Below are 18,730 nucleotides of genomic sequence, written 5' to 3'. Positions count from 1 at the left end.
ATGCTGATAATCACCGCCTTTATATTTCTAAATTCTTCAACGTTTTCACCTCTTTGCAGAATCTTTTCATGGGCCTCTGCAGTTAAATTGAGTAACTGTGCATATTACGTTAAAGGATAACTCTGATTTATGTTTTATTTTAAAGTTTTAGCACAGGTCCCACCAGTAATAATGAAAGTTAATCACACTTATAATGATGTTTAAGGATGAAAAAAATGTTGAATTCTCTTATTTCTTATTGCTCCCTTCTTATTTGTATATATCTTATTATATTTTTGTCTGCTAGCTTCCTTTTCTAATTTGTTTTATCTATTTTATACTGTTTTGTTACCAGATCTACTGCCATCTGGGAGCATCACTAATGAGTCATCTTATTTGGAAAAGAAAACAAGTCTGACTTATTGGACTTACACGCTAAACTCCAAATAAAGTGGAATAAAGTAAATTGTTATATTTGTGTATATTTATCTGTGAATTAACTACAAAAGGCACCAAACTCGCACAAAGGTTGATAATTTTAAAGTGCGGATCAAGACATGTTTTTATGATCTTGCTTTTAATTAATCCCATCTTTTTTCTTTAGCATAATTGTTTTTATGTATTTTTTTTATTTTATTTTTCTTATATATTGGTACATTTGCGTCTTACGGTTATTAAAAGCAAAAGACATGTTATTGATTTCAGTGCTGAAGAAGAACCTAAGAAATAAAAATACACTCTGTAACATATTGAATTACATTTGAATCGTATCATATCGCATTGGTCCTGACTTCACATTTATTTTTACACGTTTTTAATACCCGTGTTATTGATTTTACTCTAAGTAATAAGCATTTTGAGCTTCATTTTATGTATAATCAGAGTTTTTTATTATTATTATTAGTAGTAGTAGTAGTAGTATTGGTACAATGCACATAACAGACAAAATTAAGAAAATGTAACAAAAGTTATATTAAACGGACTTGTCCTTTAATTCTAATCAAAAATTGGTCATAAAAAATAATGTGAGGGAGAATTATTACAGGAAAGTTCACCCAAAGTCTGAAACTGGAGCAGCAACTTAGTGTAATCTAATTTACCAAACTTAACTCTTCATTAAAGCGAGTTTTCAGGCCGAGTTTTGTTGCTGGTGGGTTTTGAAGTTTTTGTGCAAGCTGCACTCGGCTCATTAGAAACAGGCCTCGAGGAGCCGTCTCCATAAATGAGGATTGTGGTGAACGGAGTTCGACTGCGGCTTTATTTCCTGTTAACTACTCCTGTGTGTGTGTGGGTGTGTGTGTGTGTGTGTGTGTGTAAAACAAGTCTCTTCATGTTTTTTTCTAACTCTAGATCTAAAAAGTGACCAGTACATTTATTGTTTACTGTAGAAGATGGAAGTCATCTGTATCACATCCAGTTTCATTATAATTTCTTTAAATGTTTCTTTATGTTCTTGTCTATTTGCTGCTTTTTTCTATTTCTAATATGTTTTATTTATTTCACTACTGTTTTATTATCATTCTTCAAAAGTCTTTTCAAATGTTTTTTTTTATCATATTTTTGTCCACTACCTGTTTTTTCCCCCATTTCTAATGTGTTTTATTGAATTTACTAGTTTCATTATCGTTCTTTAAATGTTTTGTCATGCATTTTTTTCATTTCTTACTTATGTTCTTGTCTATTTACTGCTTTTTTTCTATTTCCAATTTGTTTTATTTATTTCACTACTGTTTCCAAACCAATTTTGTTTTTCTTACTGTAAATTCTTCTGTACCTTTCTGTATTTTCTGTTTATTCTATTACTGTTTTTTTTTTACATGTTGTGTCTTTATCATTTGTGTACCCATCACCTGTTTATTAAAATCCTTGTATTACATGAGTATGCATCACAGCATCCCATGAATAATGTGCGTACAAGAGAATATTGATTTGTATTGTATCTGAATGACAGACTACACTCACTACACCCATCGCTGCAGCAGTTCTAATCCAATTCTCCTCTAAATAATCCCTCACAGCGCACTGTATACATTCTTTTAGTGTTTTTAAAGGGATTTGTCACATTAGGAGATGATAGATGCTTTGGGCCACAACACCAAGTGTCTCTGCATCTGCCTGGTGAGGTAACATGGCAATTCCACTTGTTACCTCACCAGGCGGCACCCATGCAAAAGTTCAGCCTGAAAATAGAATAATGGCTGGATGCCGAACCCCCCCGAGACCACGCTATGAGTAACCAACAGTACATAACAGCAGTTAACCCCGTGCAGGAGGCAGAGAGAGAAAAGGGAGGCAGAGACGGAGCCAATGAGCATGTAGCCTGTTGCCTGGTAACTGCTGGCCTGCCTGAATCCCATTCTACACAGAGACAAAGTGGAGAGGAGCTGGAGAGTGGGGGGATGGATGGAGGAGAGGGAAAGAGGAGTGAGGAGACAGAGGGAGGAGGGGGGGAGAGAGAGAGAGAAAGACAAAGATGATCCCTCTCAGATGGCAGAACATTATCCACAATAATACGAGTGAGAGGAGAGGAGAGGAGAGGAGAGGAGAGGAGAGGAGAGGAGAGGAGAGGAGAGGAAACAAACGAAAGGAAAGGAGAAAGAAGAAAGAAACAGAGAGGAGAGGAAACAATAGAGAGGAAAGGAAAATGAGAAAAAACAGAGAGAGAGAGAGAGAGAGAGAAGGAGGAGAGGCAAAGAAATTAATGGAAAGAAATGAAAGGAAGCCATTGGAAAAATAAAGAAATGGAAAGGACACAAAAACAAATCAAAGAAAAGGAGGAAAAGAAAAGTAAGAAAGGAAAATAAAGGAATGCAACTAAGAAAAAAGAAAGGCAACAAAATAAAAGACAGAATACAAAGAAAAAGAGGAAAGAGGAGAGGACAAAACAAAAGAAGTAACAATACAGGAATGAAAAGGAAAAGTAATGAAAAGAGGAGAGACAGGAAACAGGAAACAAAAGGAATGAGGAAAGAGGAAAAGACAAGAAAAACACAGGAATAAAAAGGAAAAATACAAAATAAAAGGAAAAGAAACGAAAGAAAGAAAGAAAGGAGAGCCAGGAAAGAAAAGGAGCAGAAGATACAGGAAAAGAAAAGGAGGCGACACCGAAGACGACTGGACAGGTTAGGCTGTGGAGAGCAGTGCATTCTGGGATGTCTGTGCTGCATCAGTAGCCGTTGGAAACAGATTTGCCGTTTCACCTGTGACACTCACTGCTCCAAATGGCAAAAAACACTCAAAACACAGTCAAGTGAAAGAGGACGTTAATTCATCCATACACACACACACACACACACACACACACACACACACACACACACACACACACACACACACACACACACACACACACACACACACACACACACACACACACACACACACACACACACACACACACACACACACAGAGGCTGTAGTTGTATTTAATTTCTTGTGTTTAGCTTCATACCAAACAGAGAAGGCTTTCTTTCTATCCAGGAGGTTAAACATCTAACATGTAGAGTCTTCATAAGCCTCTCCGGTGTTTAATACCGATGGAGGCGCTAATATCACACCGGATTTTTACCAAAACAATTTGTTTTTGCTTAACTTTGAAAGATAAACCTGCTTTTCAGAAGGAAAAGTTCTCAAATGTTCTCTGAAGGCAGCTACAAGGAAGCTTCAATCTTAAATTGGCAAAATTTTGAATGGAATCTGGTCTGATTGAAGAACAACGTAGGAATTTGTCCATGTATCCGTTGCCCATTTTTGGTACTTGACAGGTTAAAGACACATTTCTGGTCAATGCCACAAAACCAAACAAAAAAAAAAAAAAAAAACAGCATTGGCGCTTTGACGCCGTTTGCTGTCATGTGATGCGTGAGGAGAGATGCTCATCGCTCTGCTCTGCTACTGTAGGTGAGAGGTGGCGGCAGCAGACAATAGTAAGAGAGGATGATTAGAGCCATTGAGGGAGGAGGAGAAAAGGGATTAGCAGAATAAAAGGAATAATAGAGCAGATGGGTGGCTCTCTCTCTCTCCCTCGCTCGCTCGCTCGCTTCATGTACAGCGTGCTTCGTTCTCCGCTCATCACATCCTTTCGCTCAGATTATTTTCCACCTTCTTCTACCTGTTTCTTCTCTCTCTCCGACTTGTTGCGTCTCCCTTTCAGCGCACGATGCCCACCACCACCACCACCACCACCACCACCTCTCCCTCTGCTCTCCACCCCCGCTCCTGAATGAGGAAGCATGTGTGTGTGTGTGTGTGTGTGTACTGTATATGTCTGTACTGTATGTGTGTGAGAGTGTGTGAGTGAGTGAAGAACATGTGGGTGCATCCATGTGCGTGCCTTTCTCTGTGGGGGTGTGAAATAACATCCATCGCCATGTTTTGCGTTGCGTTTCTCATTGTACACGTACTGTGCGCCCACACACACACACACACACACACACACACACACACACCTGTAATGAGATGTACATGCCAGATTTCACATATACAATTTGTATTCATATAGTCACAGCAAGAGGTTTGTTTTAGTGCCTGAAAATCACACCTCTATCACAGGCCTTAGACTCTACCGTGCGGTGGAGGAGAGTAATCTGGGAGTAAATTAGCAAATCAGTGCCGGGCCGGCCTATATATAGATTAGAATAAAATAGAATACACACTTTATTGTGCTGTGATTACAATTTGCAAGAGCACAAACCGATCATTCGCCAACGAGACGAGCACGTGGAGAGACAAAAGCGGCATCTACAGCCTCAGAGTCAATGCAGAAGTGAAATGTATCTGTCACAGGGCGTTTTGTTATCTCAGTCAATGAGTTTGCAAGTGAAGAAATGTCCTCTGTGGGATGAAATATGCATCAACTAAGCAAGTAGGGTGTGAAAGTGGTGGCAAAAGTGACACTGTGTTCTGCCTCCAAATAGGGTTTTCAAAGCAGAGCTGCACCACAGACAGAATTTACTCTATTTCAATGATCTCGGCCAGCTAAAATATTAAAAATGAACATGTGCAACTCTCTGCTGCCAAAACCGAAAAAAAAAAAAACAGACTGCCGTGGGCTGAATCTCTTAATCTGTAATTCATTTTGTTTGGAGGTGGATTCTCTCTTTGCTTAATGGTGTTTACGTGTCTAAAAATGACATCTCCTCTATCCCCGCGTGGCCTCTTATGCGGTGGCAGTGTTTAAATAGCTGTCTATATGTCAGTGGAGATGTTTGAACTGGATTGCCTGCCTCTCTGTGGATCTCCTCCTCGATCTGCTCCTCTGACCACTTTTATTCAGCTGCTTCGGGAGCGCTGCTGCAGCTATTTTTGGAGAGGTAGTGGGAGGCTGTGGTCACACCTTTGTACAGGATGCAGGTAAAGAGCCATTTAAATGGAGTCGTCTCCCTCTTTCTCTCTCCGTCGTCGTCGTCTCTTTCTGTTTTTTTCTTGCTTCCCGTGTTCACAAAAGCACGGGAGCCGACATGTGCAAACACATACAAGTGTATTTCCTTGTGTACATTTGCATGTACAGTATATCTATCTGTTATATCTGCGTATGAGTGTGTGTGTGTGTGTGTGTGTGTGTTTGCTGCTGAGAGAACACAGGGAGGAAAGAGCAATGCGGTAGCTATGGAGTCGTATCCATGGTGCCGTAACTATGGCAACAAAGCTTGGAAAGCTAGTGACTTAATTGGCATCTCTGAGGCACTCTGGAGCTGTGATCCAGAATAGCAACCCTTGACACACTAATGTTTCCCTCACATGCCAGACAACACTCACGTCATTAATGAGGATGCTAACACGTTAATCAATACCCCTTATTGTTTCCTGCCCTTCAGGACAATGTGCATGTGCGTGTGTGTGTGTGTGTGTGTGTGTGTGTGTGTGTGGAGCTTTTGGGCTAATCATAGATTTGGAAAAGGGCAGAAACGCAGTCACACAGCAGGAGAACATGAAACAAATGGAGTTTAAGGTGAATAATATCAGCTTAAAGTCGATGTAAAATGACTTACAGTGTCCATTGCAGCTTCTGATTCTTGATTGAGTTGTAGAGAGCCTGCGGAGGAAAACAAGAAATCACATTTTCAGACAAATATGACAAACAGTGGCTTTGTTCAGCTGTTCAATTGGCGATTTGATCAAATATTACAGGGCGAGCAGACGGCAGCTATATTGTGTGTTTTGTGTGGAAGCTGCCCAGTAAGCGAGCGGGCTTCATTCAATAAATTGTACTCAGAGAAATGTCATCCCTTTTCACGTTGCTCAAGCTGCCCTTTGCCTGAGCTTAACTCATTTTCTTTGCCAAACAATCCATCAATCATCCAATCAGTCAACCACCAAAAACATCAGTTACAAAGCCATCATCCGCCGAGCGCCCGGCCTGCCGGTGGACGGACGGACGAAATCAATCGGCCAATAAATAATTTAGACTATTGACCCACGCAGAGTAAAATTAAGTTAAAGCCAAGAACATAGACAAAATTATGAACAATTAAAACATGAATAAGACATTAGTAAAAACACACAGCTGAGGATTAGTCTAAATACACTGCTGAATCAGTCTGATTGATTATTAAGTCAATTAACTCACTTAGATGTTTTCACATTTTCTGGTTCTAGTTTCTCAACTGCAGAGAGTCTGACGAAACATTTTTATAAAGATAACAATAATAATCAGCAGGTTTATCAATGAAAACAATGATCAGTTGCAACTACAGGAGCAGCTGTTGGAAGATATTTCAGGAAAAGTAGAAAAAGGTTAAAGGCCTAAAGAGAAATCTAGGAAACGTACTCATTATGAAAAGTGTCAGTGAAAAGTAGCTTTGTGGCCAGATGATTACCTACTGCTTAATTATGCACTGCTCCATTGTTTAATGGCATTTTACACTATTTAATAATGTATTTTGTATATAAAATGTTACTGTTACTGTTAAAAGTACCAGGAAATATATGTGAAGTAAAACTTGTGATATTTGCAAATTAAATGTAATTCAGTAAAAGTATAAAGTAACATAAGATGGAAGCACTGAAGTTAAGAACAAGAACCTAAAATCTGTGGTTGCTTTCCACCACTGGCAAAGACTGTGTGATACATTTCTTATAAAATAATAATGTATGAAATTACCAACCAGGAATCTAATTCTTGATGAATCAAAGCGAAACTCATAAAAATAAACTATGGCCAAAAATCAGCTCTGCTCAGTGACTTGCAGCGCTGCACAGCTGTAAAAATAAAAACCTCTGGTCACATAAGTTGATATTTATACTCTGACTTGTCCAGTATATCACTGCACCAGTACTGATGCATCTGCATGTATACTTATGCTAATTTCTGCAAACTTTATCTGGGTTATGTTGAGTTCTTTTTTCAAATTCATTTCATCTTTTTGTGATCGGAAACCCTTTCCCGTCTTTGTACCCGTCTTTTATCATTTTTTTGGGTCATTGTTTCTTCTCTCTGGGAAAAAGAACCACTCTTTTACTTCCATTATCATCATCACAAACATAAAAACTGCAGGATAACACAGCAGGGAGTATGAAAAAGCGAGTTTCTAATGAGAGAGCTGGTCAGATACTCTGGGATGCTTCGCTCTGAAAGGCTTTAGGGATGCAGCACAACTTCCTGCGAATCTGTAACGACAGTCAGGACCTGTGGAGACATTCAAACATTCAAACGGCCCCCAGTGGCATTGGCCTCTTGCAGCTGAATGTGAAACAGCGACTCAGTTTCAGTGTTTAGCAGAGGACGAGCACTGGAGGGGGGGAGGGTGGCAGCATGAAGCCATCACGCTGTAGTGTTTAAGACACAGATGGAGGCGGACGATGCAGCTGACGGACAGCTGTGACGGCTGAGGTGATGGAGAGGACACTTGCAGGCACTTCATCACCACCCTGTTCACCTCTGCAGTCCCATACAACATCATCGCTACACGGGGAGAAGAAACCTCCTACTCAGCTGAAATCGATCATTTTCCATTACATTCCTCTGATTAAATAACTGCCGCTAACAGTCCTCACTTGGATTCAGCTGTTTTAGACATTATGAATATCATTCTGTTGCATTGTGACTTTTAGTCAAATGACATTGCATTTATAACGGGGGTTTAACTCGGCGGGCCCAATCAGGTTCATTTCCAGGGTCCTCTTTGAAACTAATCAGAAATACTTCCAGAGAGTCATGAATATTAATGAGCACCCAGCCGGGGCCAGATTTAGTTCTGGTTTCCATACGTCCTGCTGCAAAATCTTAGCATTCAAACTCTGTTTCTGTGTGCGTGCATTTTAATAATCTCAGACGGAGACACAGCTGAGCTTCCTGGGCTGCAGGAGTTGGTCAGTGTGAAAGTGCAAGACTTTCGAAATTGCTTCTGTAGCACAAATCTAATCAACATCAAACATAAAGAGTGAATTTGTAAGCCGTGAATGTTACAACAGCAACATATTCGGTCCACAGAGGTTCATCATGTATAAGCGAAGAAAACCGCTTAAATTATTAAAAGAACTGGTGATAAAACAGAACTTAGAGGTTTGACAAGAGGGCATTTACCCTGATTGGCAATTATTTACAAATGATATAGCAATTAACATACACACAGTCAGTAACACAGCTGAGACTAATTATTCACTCATCTGCAGAATATTTACTCCATTTATCATTTCGTCTGTAAAACACAATGTTATCATATTGTGTGACCAACAGTCCCAAACCCTAAAGATGATCAGCTTAGTGTCACATGAGAGGAAGAAACGCAGCAGATCTTTACAAAAGCAGCAGATTTTGAAGCTAAACTAGGAAACATTCAGCATTTGTGCTTGAAATGTGTCTTAATTTAACATATATATACATATAAATGACTTAATTCAGCTTTAGTTAGTAATAATGACGGGTTTTCTTGTGATTTCAGTACAGATATGCATGTATTCCTATAAGCCAACATGGAAGTGATTTAGTATAAGAGACACTGTGTTGCTGGTGGGTTCCTCCTGAAGAATATTTTTATAATATTTATATAAAAAAGACTCTTAAAGTCAATCCTGAGGGAAAACACACAGTATCAACAGCACACAGCTGGACTCTTTAAGGATTTAAAGACAGAGGACTGAAGAGGAAGGTAAATAAAGGAGGTGGGAGATGGAGGTGGAGAATAAATCAGAGCATCAGACTCATTCAGTTCGTCACCTTCACCTACTTGCTTCATCAACGTCACTAAGTGCCAGCAAATGAGAGCCATTAGCCTTGAGTGGTGGCTTGACACAATATGATGCACTGAGCCGTGGTGTGTGGCCAATCTGGGCCTGGCAGCCGACCAAACATCACTCATCAAACGCTCTGCGCTGCATATGTGAGGCTTAGATGGTAAAGCCAACAGTGATACAACAGTGCCGTTAGAAGTTGTGAAGCACGAGCGGTTTGTTGTGTGTGGAAGGTTAGAGGTTAAACGTGGACGTGGAACAAAAGATCCACAATAAAAAAGATTTGGCCAACTGGCTTTGAGCTATTACTGTGAGCTATTATTCAGTAAAATGTGGTGTAAGCTATCATTTGTTATGACATGTGTCATAGTGGTATGAAAATAAGTAGTAGATAGTGATTCATCCCTTGGAGATTAGTTCAGATGATGCAGATGTACGAGCAAGCAGCACCTTTGTGATGACAAATGATGCGTCTCAGTGACTTGTAGAAGTGAAAGTAACAAGAAGTAAGCAAAGGTTTTCACTACCTTCCTCCTCTTTCTGGCCTGCGGGTGATTCTGTCCGTCCTGAGCCTTGCCCAGCAGGTCTGGAAACACCAGGGGTTTCAGGGAACGCGAGCGTGGGGTTCTGGGATAGCGGAACGGGTCCATCATCCGGAAGTCCCTTCCGTAGCGCACGGTGCAAAGAGAGCGTGAGCGCAGGCGTCCTGCAGAGTGCAGGCTGTTAACACCGATCATGGTCAGAGACGAAGGTGCATGGATCAAACAGAACTGCACATTTGAAACCTGCCTGAATCATGCAGTCTTTGCTTTTTAAGTTCTGCAAATAATAATAAGTTGATCCAAAGGGATGAAAAGTGAGCTGATGTCGTCCAGTGGGTGCTGCTGCTCCAACAGACAGCTGGAGGTGAATTCAGCTGTTACAGAAAGCAGCCGGTGATCAGGGGAAACCGCGGAGGGAGGCAGCACATCATCAGACGGCTGTCAAGTCAGCCAGCGGCACCAGCGGGCCGTGCTATCAGCAGGCATCAAACCCCAGCAGTCTCACTCCTGAGCGTCTTGATCAACGCCCACCAGGCAACACCGGGGTGCCCACCTGACGCTGAATTATTGATAAGCCAGCCATGTATTATACATGTTCAGGAACAACTGCACTCAATGCGGTGGCAGGTGAGAATCAGTCACAACGGTGCAATAAATCCAGTGCTTTTCTTTTCCAGCGTGAGTGTTCAGGCTGGTTTAAGTTTAAACTGGAAGCCAACTGCAGTCCGAAGCAGTAAAATCTGTGAATTTCTCCAGGTGAGCGAGTAGAAGTGAGTGAGCACAGCCTCCCTGCTGGGGCTCAGCAGGACTCCCAAAAGCTACGCAGAGGTGACACCTGTCCAGCTGCCACGTTTTAGAGAAAGCAGGTGACAACACACCGCTGAGATGGATCCTTTAACATGCAGTCACAGGTACACACACACACACACACACACACACACACACACACACACACACACACACACACACAGACGAACCCAAGCTGACACTCTCACAGATGGTATGAAACACTGGCAGAGGTGTGAACGGACAGCCAGCATGAAACAGATGGGTGCAAAATGCGGAAAGGAAGAGGTAAAAAAAAACACTCACAGGCATACAATAAGCTCTTTGTGCTTATATGAACACAAACACACAGTTAGGCACCAAACACACACACACACACACACACACAATAGAGGGAGATACAGAGGGATGGGAGAGAGGGACAGCCGCCCTCGGACTTCAGAGCAGGGATTCCAAAGAGCGCCCTCGATTTCGTCACAAGCCCACGGACACGATACAAACAAAATGCATTAAAGGGAAGAAGATACTAGAAAAAAAAAAAAGAGGCTGAGATTTGGCACAAAGGAGAACGAACGTTCCTGTTGCTCCCTCCGGAAAATGGACACCATCAGTTTTACAGTCACAGCGCCGATTTACTTTCTCACTTCTTCCTCCAGCTGGCCGTCCATGTGTAGAGGTCCCCTGTCATGGTTTACTCCTTCACCCCCCATCTGTGATCCACTTCTCTCAGTCTGTATTTCCCCTCAGACTCTCTTCAGTCTCTTCCCATCGCACATTCGGCGAGAGCAGGTGATTGAGGGGAAAAACGCCGCTCTCCTGCCGCTGGTGTCTTTCATACCTTCCCCCCCCGTCTCCGTTTGTGGATGTGTGGTTTATCTATCTGTTGCAATCTTTTCATCCAATCCAGCGCCTTTCCTGTCTGCCCTTCTCCCGGCTGCTGCTGCTGCTGCTGCTGCTGATGCGGAGGAGGAGGAGAGGAGAGGAGAGGAGAGGAGAGGAGAGGAGAGGAGAGCTGGCTGCCTGAATCGCACAGCGAAAAAGAAGCTGATAGGGACAGCGCTCTCCCTCTCTCTGTCTCCCTCTCTCCCTTCGCTTCGTCAATGCGTACCTCCCTCCCTCCCTCCCTTCTTCCCTCCCTCCTTCTCTCTGCTTCTCTCAGTCATCACCAGCAAATCACAGTCTCCCAACTGCCTCTTCCACACACACACACACACACACGCACAGTTTTTTAAAAATATACGTGAAATGGAAATTAGTATTCAGCCGTGGTCTTGTGGGAGCGACCGGTAAGGTGAGAGGAGAAAGATGCATGCAGGGAATCGCCAGCAAAGGGGACAGCGTGAGAAGGTGTGAGCGGCCAAGTCTGTGCGTTCACCGCCACCGCTACGGAGTTAAAGGTGTAGTTCAACATTTTGGGAAGGAGGCGTGTTAGCTTTTGTTTCTGAGAGTGAGCTGTGGTTAGCCTAGCTTAGCATAAAGGCTAAAGAAGCAGATGGGGGGAACAGCTCGCTGGGCTCTGTCCAAAATGTAAAAATACACCTGTCTGCACCTTCAGCTTCCCAATCAACACGTTGTAGCGTCTTTGTTTCCACGTTCACGCCAACAGAAATGTAAAAATACGTGATGACTGAGGGGTTTGTGCCATATTTCCGCCGCATGCTGCGGTTCAACGACCATCATCCATTTCCCGCCATACTCCCTTCATCGCAGACGAGATTATTAGCTGATCGTCATAATGACAACGCGTGAAACTGCTGTGGCATCGTCTTCGACGTGACACAAACACAAAGGAGCAATCTCGTTGTGCGTTTCTCCATCCAGCTCCTTTCATCTGCAACCAAACAGAGAACCGTCTGCACTTTGTAAGCCGACCATGCCGCCGTTTTAGTGGGCCGATGTTGCTATTTGTGCAGGTTGACCTGTGCTGTGAGGCGATAATGTCCGACAGGAAGTGATACCAAAATAAAAAGTGTATTGATTGAGTCATGGCTAGTCTAGTCTGGTGCTTCTCTGTTGGTTCGTCATTATGAGCGACCTTTTCACATTACATGCTGATGTGTGGAGCCATTTTTAATATAAAATATAGGTTACGGCCGCTTTAATGCACAGACATAAGCTTTATATCAATCATCAAAAATATCTAACTATTCCTTTAAATGTTTCACAAGCAAGAATTAACGTTGAACCATCTTTGCACTCTTCCTTTCATTCTGCTCAGATGCTTCAGATGATTAGTGTTTGTGATTTAATGGCTTCCGAAAAGCCTCCCAAACAAACAGCAGTGTGGCAACAGAAAACTACTTCATCACAGCACAAAGACTCACAGCATCCGTAAGTGACCCCAGAATTTACCCTGCAGGCAGTGAAACTATTCCCACCTCAAATCAAAGTTTAAACGCAACCACACATGACCCTCCCAGTACATCCCAAAAAGAACACTCATATCGAGAGGTACGAGTAAAACTGACACAGAGACACATTTTAAAAATTCCCATTGAGGAGGATGACGACTAACAGAAAAACAAACAAAAACCACATCATAACGAGGCCGAAGCAGGAAGGAAGGAAGGAGGAGGCGACAGAGAAAATTGAGCGTCTGACAGAAACCTTCTCTTTCAAGATGAATGGATGAGGTGTTTCCCCGAGAGAAATTGGTCAAATGGAATTATTGACTCCAGAGTGAGTACCAGGGACGATGTGGTGGGAAAAAAAAAAAAGGGAGTGTGACCAGAGATTAAATGACTGTCAGTCACAGACCGCAGGCATTGATTAGATTGATTTTACTGAGATCTATAAACAAACACAATGTCTTTCAAAGCCGGAGAGGATGTGGAGACGTTACAAATGATTTTGTCCTCTGGTTTTAAATAGGAATGTTGTGGAAAGCAATTTCATGTGTAATATTAAAGGATAACTCTGGTGTTTTTAAACCTTATTTAAACTTAATATCTTTAAATATTTAGTTTAAAATGACTGATGAGTACAATAGCTTTTTGAACAAGCTACAATGGCTATAATCCACTAAAAGTGCTTGTTTTTGCTACTGACAGGCTCAGATTGTTATTCTAAGTGTCTGACAACATTACAGAGAGGATCCCTGCAGAAAGAGACCTGGAAGATCATTTTTGTTTAACTTAATATAGCTGTTGTGTCGCTCAGCTCAAAGCCACCAGACTCCATTGACAAAAACAATAATTTTACACAGGAGTTGCTGGTATTCTGCTGCCTCGATCAATTTGCTTGTTTGTGTTCTTGTTGTTTGTCTTGTGTTTTAACGGGTTCACTTTGGATCCAACACAATATTTGTGTATCACAGAACAACACAAAGAAGCTAAGCGATCAAGACAGTAGTGGACCAGCAACTAATGTGCTCTGCGAGGTTAAATTACTGTTTTTGTCAACAGGGTCTGGTTGGTTTGAATAATGCGATACAACGGCTGTTTCTGTTTAAACAAAAAGGATCTTCCAGGTCTCTCTCTGTTTGGATCCTTTCTGTAATGTTGTCAGACACCTTGAGTAACAATCTGAGCCTGTCAGTGGCAAAAAGAAGCACTTTGATAAGCGTTTATTAAGTGAACTAAGCGTACAGTATTGACCACAATGTCAGTGCAATGAGGAAGTTTTGTGACTGACCGGCTAGCATGTTAGCGGTTAGCAGTTCACCACCTAGCCCTGCGCTCGTGCACTCAAAACCTTAATTAATATTATTATCAGCAAAATGTACTTATGTTGCAGTGAAACGTTCCCTGTCAGTGTTTTCTAATTTTATATCTGATGTTTCTGGACTAATATCACTGCTGCTTTAATGTGTTAATGTTGCATCTTAGTGCTGCAGATGTTTAAGACTGAGCTCATTCAAGCTACTTTATATACTGTTGTGCAATTTAGTCTACAGCAATGCATCATGGGGTATTTGGCCATCATGTGTTTGCAGCGTCACTGTCCTGTGAGATCCCTAAAAAGTCGACTTTTCATCAGGCAAACTTTTTTTAGCTTTGTGGTTATTAATTTTTGATGGTTTCCACTGGACAGGAACATTTCTATCTGAAAAGTAACTATGGGGTTCGGAGGGAGTTGCTGCCCCAAGCGAGCGAGTTCAAGTATCTGGGGTCTTGTTCAGGAGTGAGGCTAAAACGGGGCGGTAGATGGTGGACGGATTTGTGCCGGACTGTTGTGGTGAAGAGGGAGCTGAGCCGGAGGTCGAAGCTTTCAATTTACCAGCCGACCTTTGTTCCACCCTTCACCTGCGGCCACGAGCTTTGGGTAATGACTGAAAGAACGAGGCTGTGAATACAATTAGGCGAAATGAGTTTCCTCTGCAGCCTCAAAGATTTTGTGAGGAGCTCGGAGTAGATTCGCTGCTCCTCTACGTGCTTCCTGCGTCTGGTCAGGATGCCTCCTGGGCGCGTCCATTTGGAGGTCTTCCGGGCAACAGGGAGGCGACTCCGGGGGCAGACCCAGGACTCGCTGGATGGATTATAAATATCATCCGGCCTGGGGGCACCTCCGGATCCCACAGGAGCAACTGGAAAGCATCAAGAGAAGGACTTTTGGTGTTCCTGCTTGACCTGTTGCCGCGACCCGACCCCGGATGAGTGGAAGGAAATGGATGGATGACAAATGAAGAGTCAATAGCATTAAAAGGAAACGCTTGAATAAAATCCAAGTACTTTGAATTTGCCGTCAAATACAGTACTTCAGTGCACGATCGTACGGGATTACCACAAACACAGACGTTGCTTCATGCCCTACTTTCTTTTTTTGTTGTTTGTTTAATTCTTGATGCTTTTAAATCTTTGTTTAATGAACTGAGCGTTTGTCTGCTGCCAGTTTGACAACCTCATCCTCGTCCTCCTGCCCTTGTTCTGCATCTTGTGTTCTTTGCTAAATTTAAAATGTGACAATAAAAGTTTAATGGGTGCTGCTACTGTGAGGAAACAAAAAAAAAAAAAAAAAAAGACCACCTCATCCCTCGTGACAAGTGTCTGTCTTTTGACACAAGCCATCAGGGCGGACATGTCAGCGAGCTGACATGAGAGCGCTGTCCTCCCCCCCCTCCCCCCGCTGCCACGCCAGCGCCTGTGAATCTACCAGGAGAGAAAAGAAAGGAGCATCAGTGAGCCGGAGGGAGTGCAGCCAAAACAACCTGCATGAAGATGACAGCCTGCTACAGGAATGAGGAGGTTTCTGTCACTGCCTCCCTGTCTTTGTAATCCTCTCCCTCCCTCCCTCCCTTCCTTCCTCCCTTCCTCCCTCTGTGGGCAGCGGCAGCAGCTTGTGGGCTTCAAGTTTGAATCCCAAGAAAACCAGCAGGGTGCCTCTGAGCAAAGCACTTAACTCAAACGAAGCTGCACAACAAAGAACAAGCAAACACCTGCACACAAAGTGACGGTGAAAAGCTAAATAAATGTGGCGTTTTCGTTACTCCGTGCCCTCTATCAGTTTCCTTCTGCTGCTGTCAGTCTCCCCCTCCCTCCCTCCCTCCCTCCCTCCCTCTCTCCATCCCACTCAATATTTCACATCCTGTCTAAATCCCTCCGTCCGTCCCTCACGGAGAGTCCAGACAGCTCAGAGAGAGGGGGAGTGTATCCACAGTCTCTGCTGACCTAAGCAGCTGTCTCCTCTTCACGCTCTCTCTCTGCCCCTTCCCCTTCCACAGCACTACATCTTCTTTTTTTGTATTCTTAGAGTAAAAATGTGTGAGATGTGGATCTGGAGTCTGTTCTGCGCCGCCCTGGACGGCAGGTGTTTCAATCACTTTACAGGATGAGTCCAGATTGAAGACTTTATGTCTTTATTGGTCTTTTTCTGGATTCACTGGGGAACTTTTCCAAGATAAATTAAATCATATCATTATGAACAAATGTGCAGCGCCGTCACATTTTGGTTTACTGATCAGAAAAAGACAACTGTACTGTTTTACTTACAGTTGATACTTCCTGGGAACTATTTTCAGCGGCGGACTGATACACATTTTGTGCACTAGTGAGTATTTGGGGCAACAGGATGATGTATGTGGAACCGAGTCAAAATAAACTACAGCTTGTGTTCATGTTAATGAAGGAACATGTCATTAATGTGTTTTTAATAGATTTTAGACAACAATTAAGAGATTCAATATTATTATATTATTATTATAAACAGACTATCGTCTAACTACTGGATGACCCGCTCTCCCACTGAGCCACGACATAATAGTTGTTCAAAGGTTCAATTTATGGTTGGTTTTGGTTTTTAAGCCTGAATTAGAGGCTGACCTCGAGCTCAGACAGCTCTAAGAAGAATATCATTTCTTATGGAGCTTGATGTGGCCAGTTTCTACCTCATCTGCAAAGAGTGTCCATGAATAAAGCAACATCACTCTGCTAAACATGCAGGGCAGTATGAGGAGGAGGAGGAGGAGGAGAGGGGAGAAGAGTCGCTCGGCTTTGGAAAGTAATCAGCTGAAATTTTTTGTTAAAAATTGATTTTTCTGCCAAATTTCTTGAAGCAGCAGAGGACAGTCTGTCCTGTGGCTTTTAAAGTCATGTGAGTTTAAGGCCCTTGATGCCAAATAAATCACACGCACGATCATTTCAGCAGTGATATTTTCTCTCGGTACACACCGAGTATGTAAATCAGTAACGACGTGTGTAATTAGAAGCATCTGTCTTTCGATTTCGTTCCCTCCTCCTCAGAAATGACCTCCTTGTCTTTGCCCAGGCTGGCGAGGTCGCGGAGCGCTGGCACCGAGGCTCCTGCGCAGATTTCAGACACATCATCCATAGCTGGGCCAGACCGACAGCAGCGACGCATGCGAGAATGATTTCTTCTCCCTCATTTACAAAAACAAATAAGTCATCTGTCTTTTCCCTCGCCATCAATGCCGCCACGCAATCGATAACATCAGTGCACCTAATTACTGTTTGAAGAGCGCGGTTCGGCGTCTGATTGAGCTGTACAACATTTTCATTTCAGCAGATTTTGTTCTCCTGCTCTAATGCGGGCTGGTAACCTACTTCAGTGCATCATTAGATCCCACTTCAAGCTTTAAGCCCCGAGCAGTGCTGAAAAGAGAGAGAGAGAGAGAGAGAGAGAGAGAGAGAGAGAGCAAACCTATGAATCTCTGAGCCTCACAATAAAGGAGGAAAGTTTGCTCTAAAGCACTAGCTTGGGCCAGAAGCCAGAGCTTCAAATTCTGCAGGGAGCTTTGGTAGCTACACAGCAGTTATGTTTTCCATGCAACCTTTAGAGAGGCGTAAAGAAACATGAAGTGGTGATGAAGACTTTAAAGATCCCCGTGGCAAGTGGGACCACAAGTCTTCATCGCTCCTTTCTGTGGTGATTGCCCAAACTGTGAGCCGCTCGTCGGTTATGAACACAAATGATCCAAATACTGCAGTGCAGCGAAAGCAGCTGATATGATCTACAAAGGGTTTCACAGAAATGAGCGAGCCAGTAAATAAATAAATAAAGTAGGTTAAGTAAACAAGTGGACAAGTTACAGTAAGTCTAAGTTCACACAAGTCCACTTCACATGTTTGCAGAACAATTTTGTAGAAACGTTAAAACGGCTTTTTAAGTCAAATTCTTTAAGGTATCGGTTGACATTTTTGGGAAATATATGCTTTCTGGTGCAGAGTGAGATAAAAACACTGATACATTCTCATATCTGTTGGTTACGTGTGAAGGCACAGCCAGTAGTTAGCTTAGCTTAGCTTAGCTTAGCTTATTCAGAGCCCAGTTAAAGGTTAATTCCAGTTTCCAGTTTCACTTTGTCCATCCTTTCTAGGGGTGATAATAACATTGCACTCTCTGACTTCTATTTAAGATCTCAGCTATTAACTTGGATATAATGTTAATAGAAAACAAGACTCACGTTGTAATAAAGCAGAACAATTTGCTCTGTTTATTGCTAGTATGTGATTGAAAACGAGTGTTGTTGACGGGCCTCTGTGTTTGGATTGCAAGCAGCCTGTCACATCCCTGCTGATTGATGGTCCGGCGTGGGTAACCGGGAGAGGAAATATCCTCTGGAGTACATTAAGATAGTTTATTGCCTCATTACGAATCCCAGAATGAGAACACACTGATTGAGACAAACAAGCATCAGTACTCAAATTGGCATGTGCACTGTGCTGTATGTAGACTCTGAGCAACCTCCATCCATCCTGTTACTGGTGGGGTTTGGTGGCTTGAACGCCCATCAGCTCGACTCAGTCATACGCTTCAATGCTGGTATTTTAAAAGTTCATCTTTTAAATCATCATAAT

General features: G+C 42.6%; 1 protein-coding gene across 1 annotated transcript in view; it reads right to left on the bottom strand.

Moving 5' to 3' along the window:
- Positions 1-18,730, bottom strand: part of LOC139220160 (PH and SEC7 domain-containing protein 1-like) — a 44,388-nt gene that overhangs the window by 7,277 nt on the left and 18,381 nt on the right. Inside the window, exon 8 of the mRNA XM_070852229.1 lies at positions 5,970-6,013. Coding sequence (XP_070708330.1) covers positions 5,970-6,013 — 44 coding nt within the window. The remainder of the gene's footprint in view (positions 1-5,969; positions 6,014-18,730) is intronic.

This window comes from Pempheris klunzingeri, chromosome 20, assembly GCF_042242105.1.
Source record: "Pempheris klunzingeri isolate RE-2024b chromosome 20, fPemKlu1.hap1, whole genome shotgun sequence".
Lineage (NCBI taxonomy): Eukaryota > Metazoa > Chordata > Actinopteri > Acropomatiformes > Pempheridae > Pempheris > Pempheris klunzingeri.
Note: the sequence above shows the minus strand (reverse complement) of the source record. Positions and strands in the feature narration are given on the sequence as shown.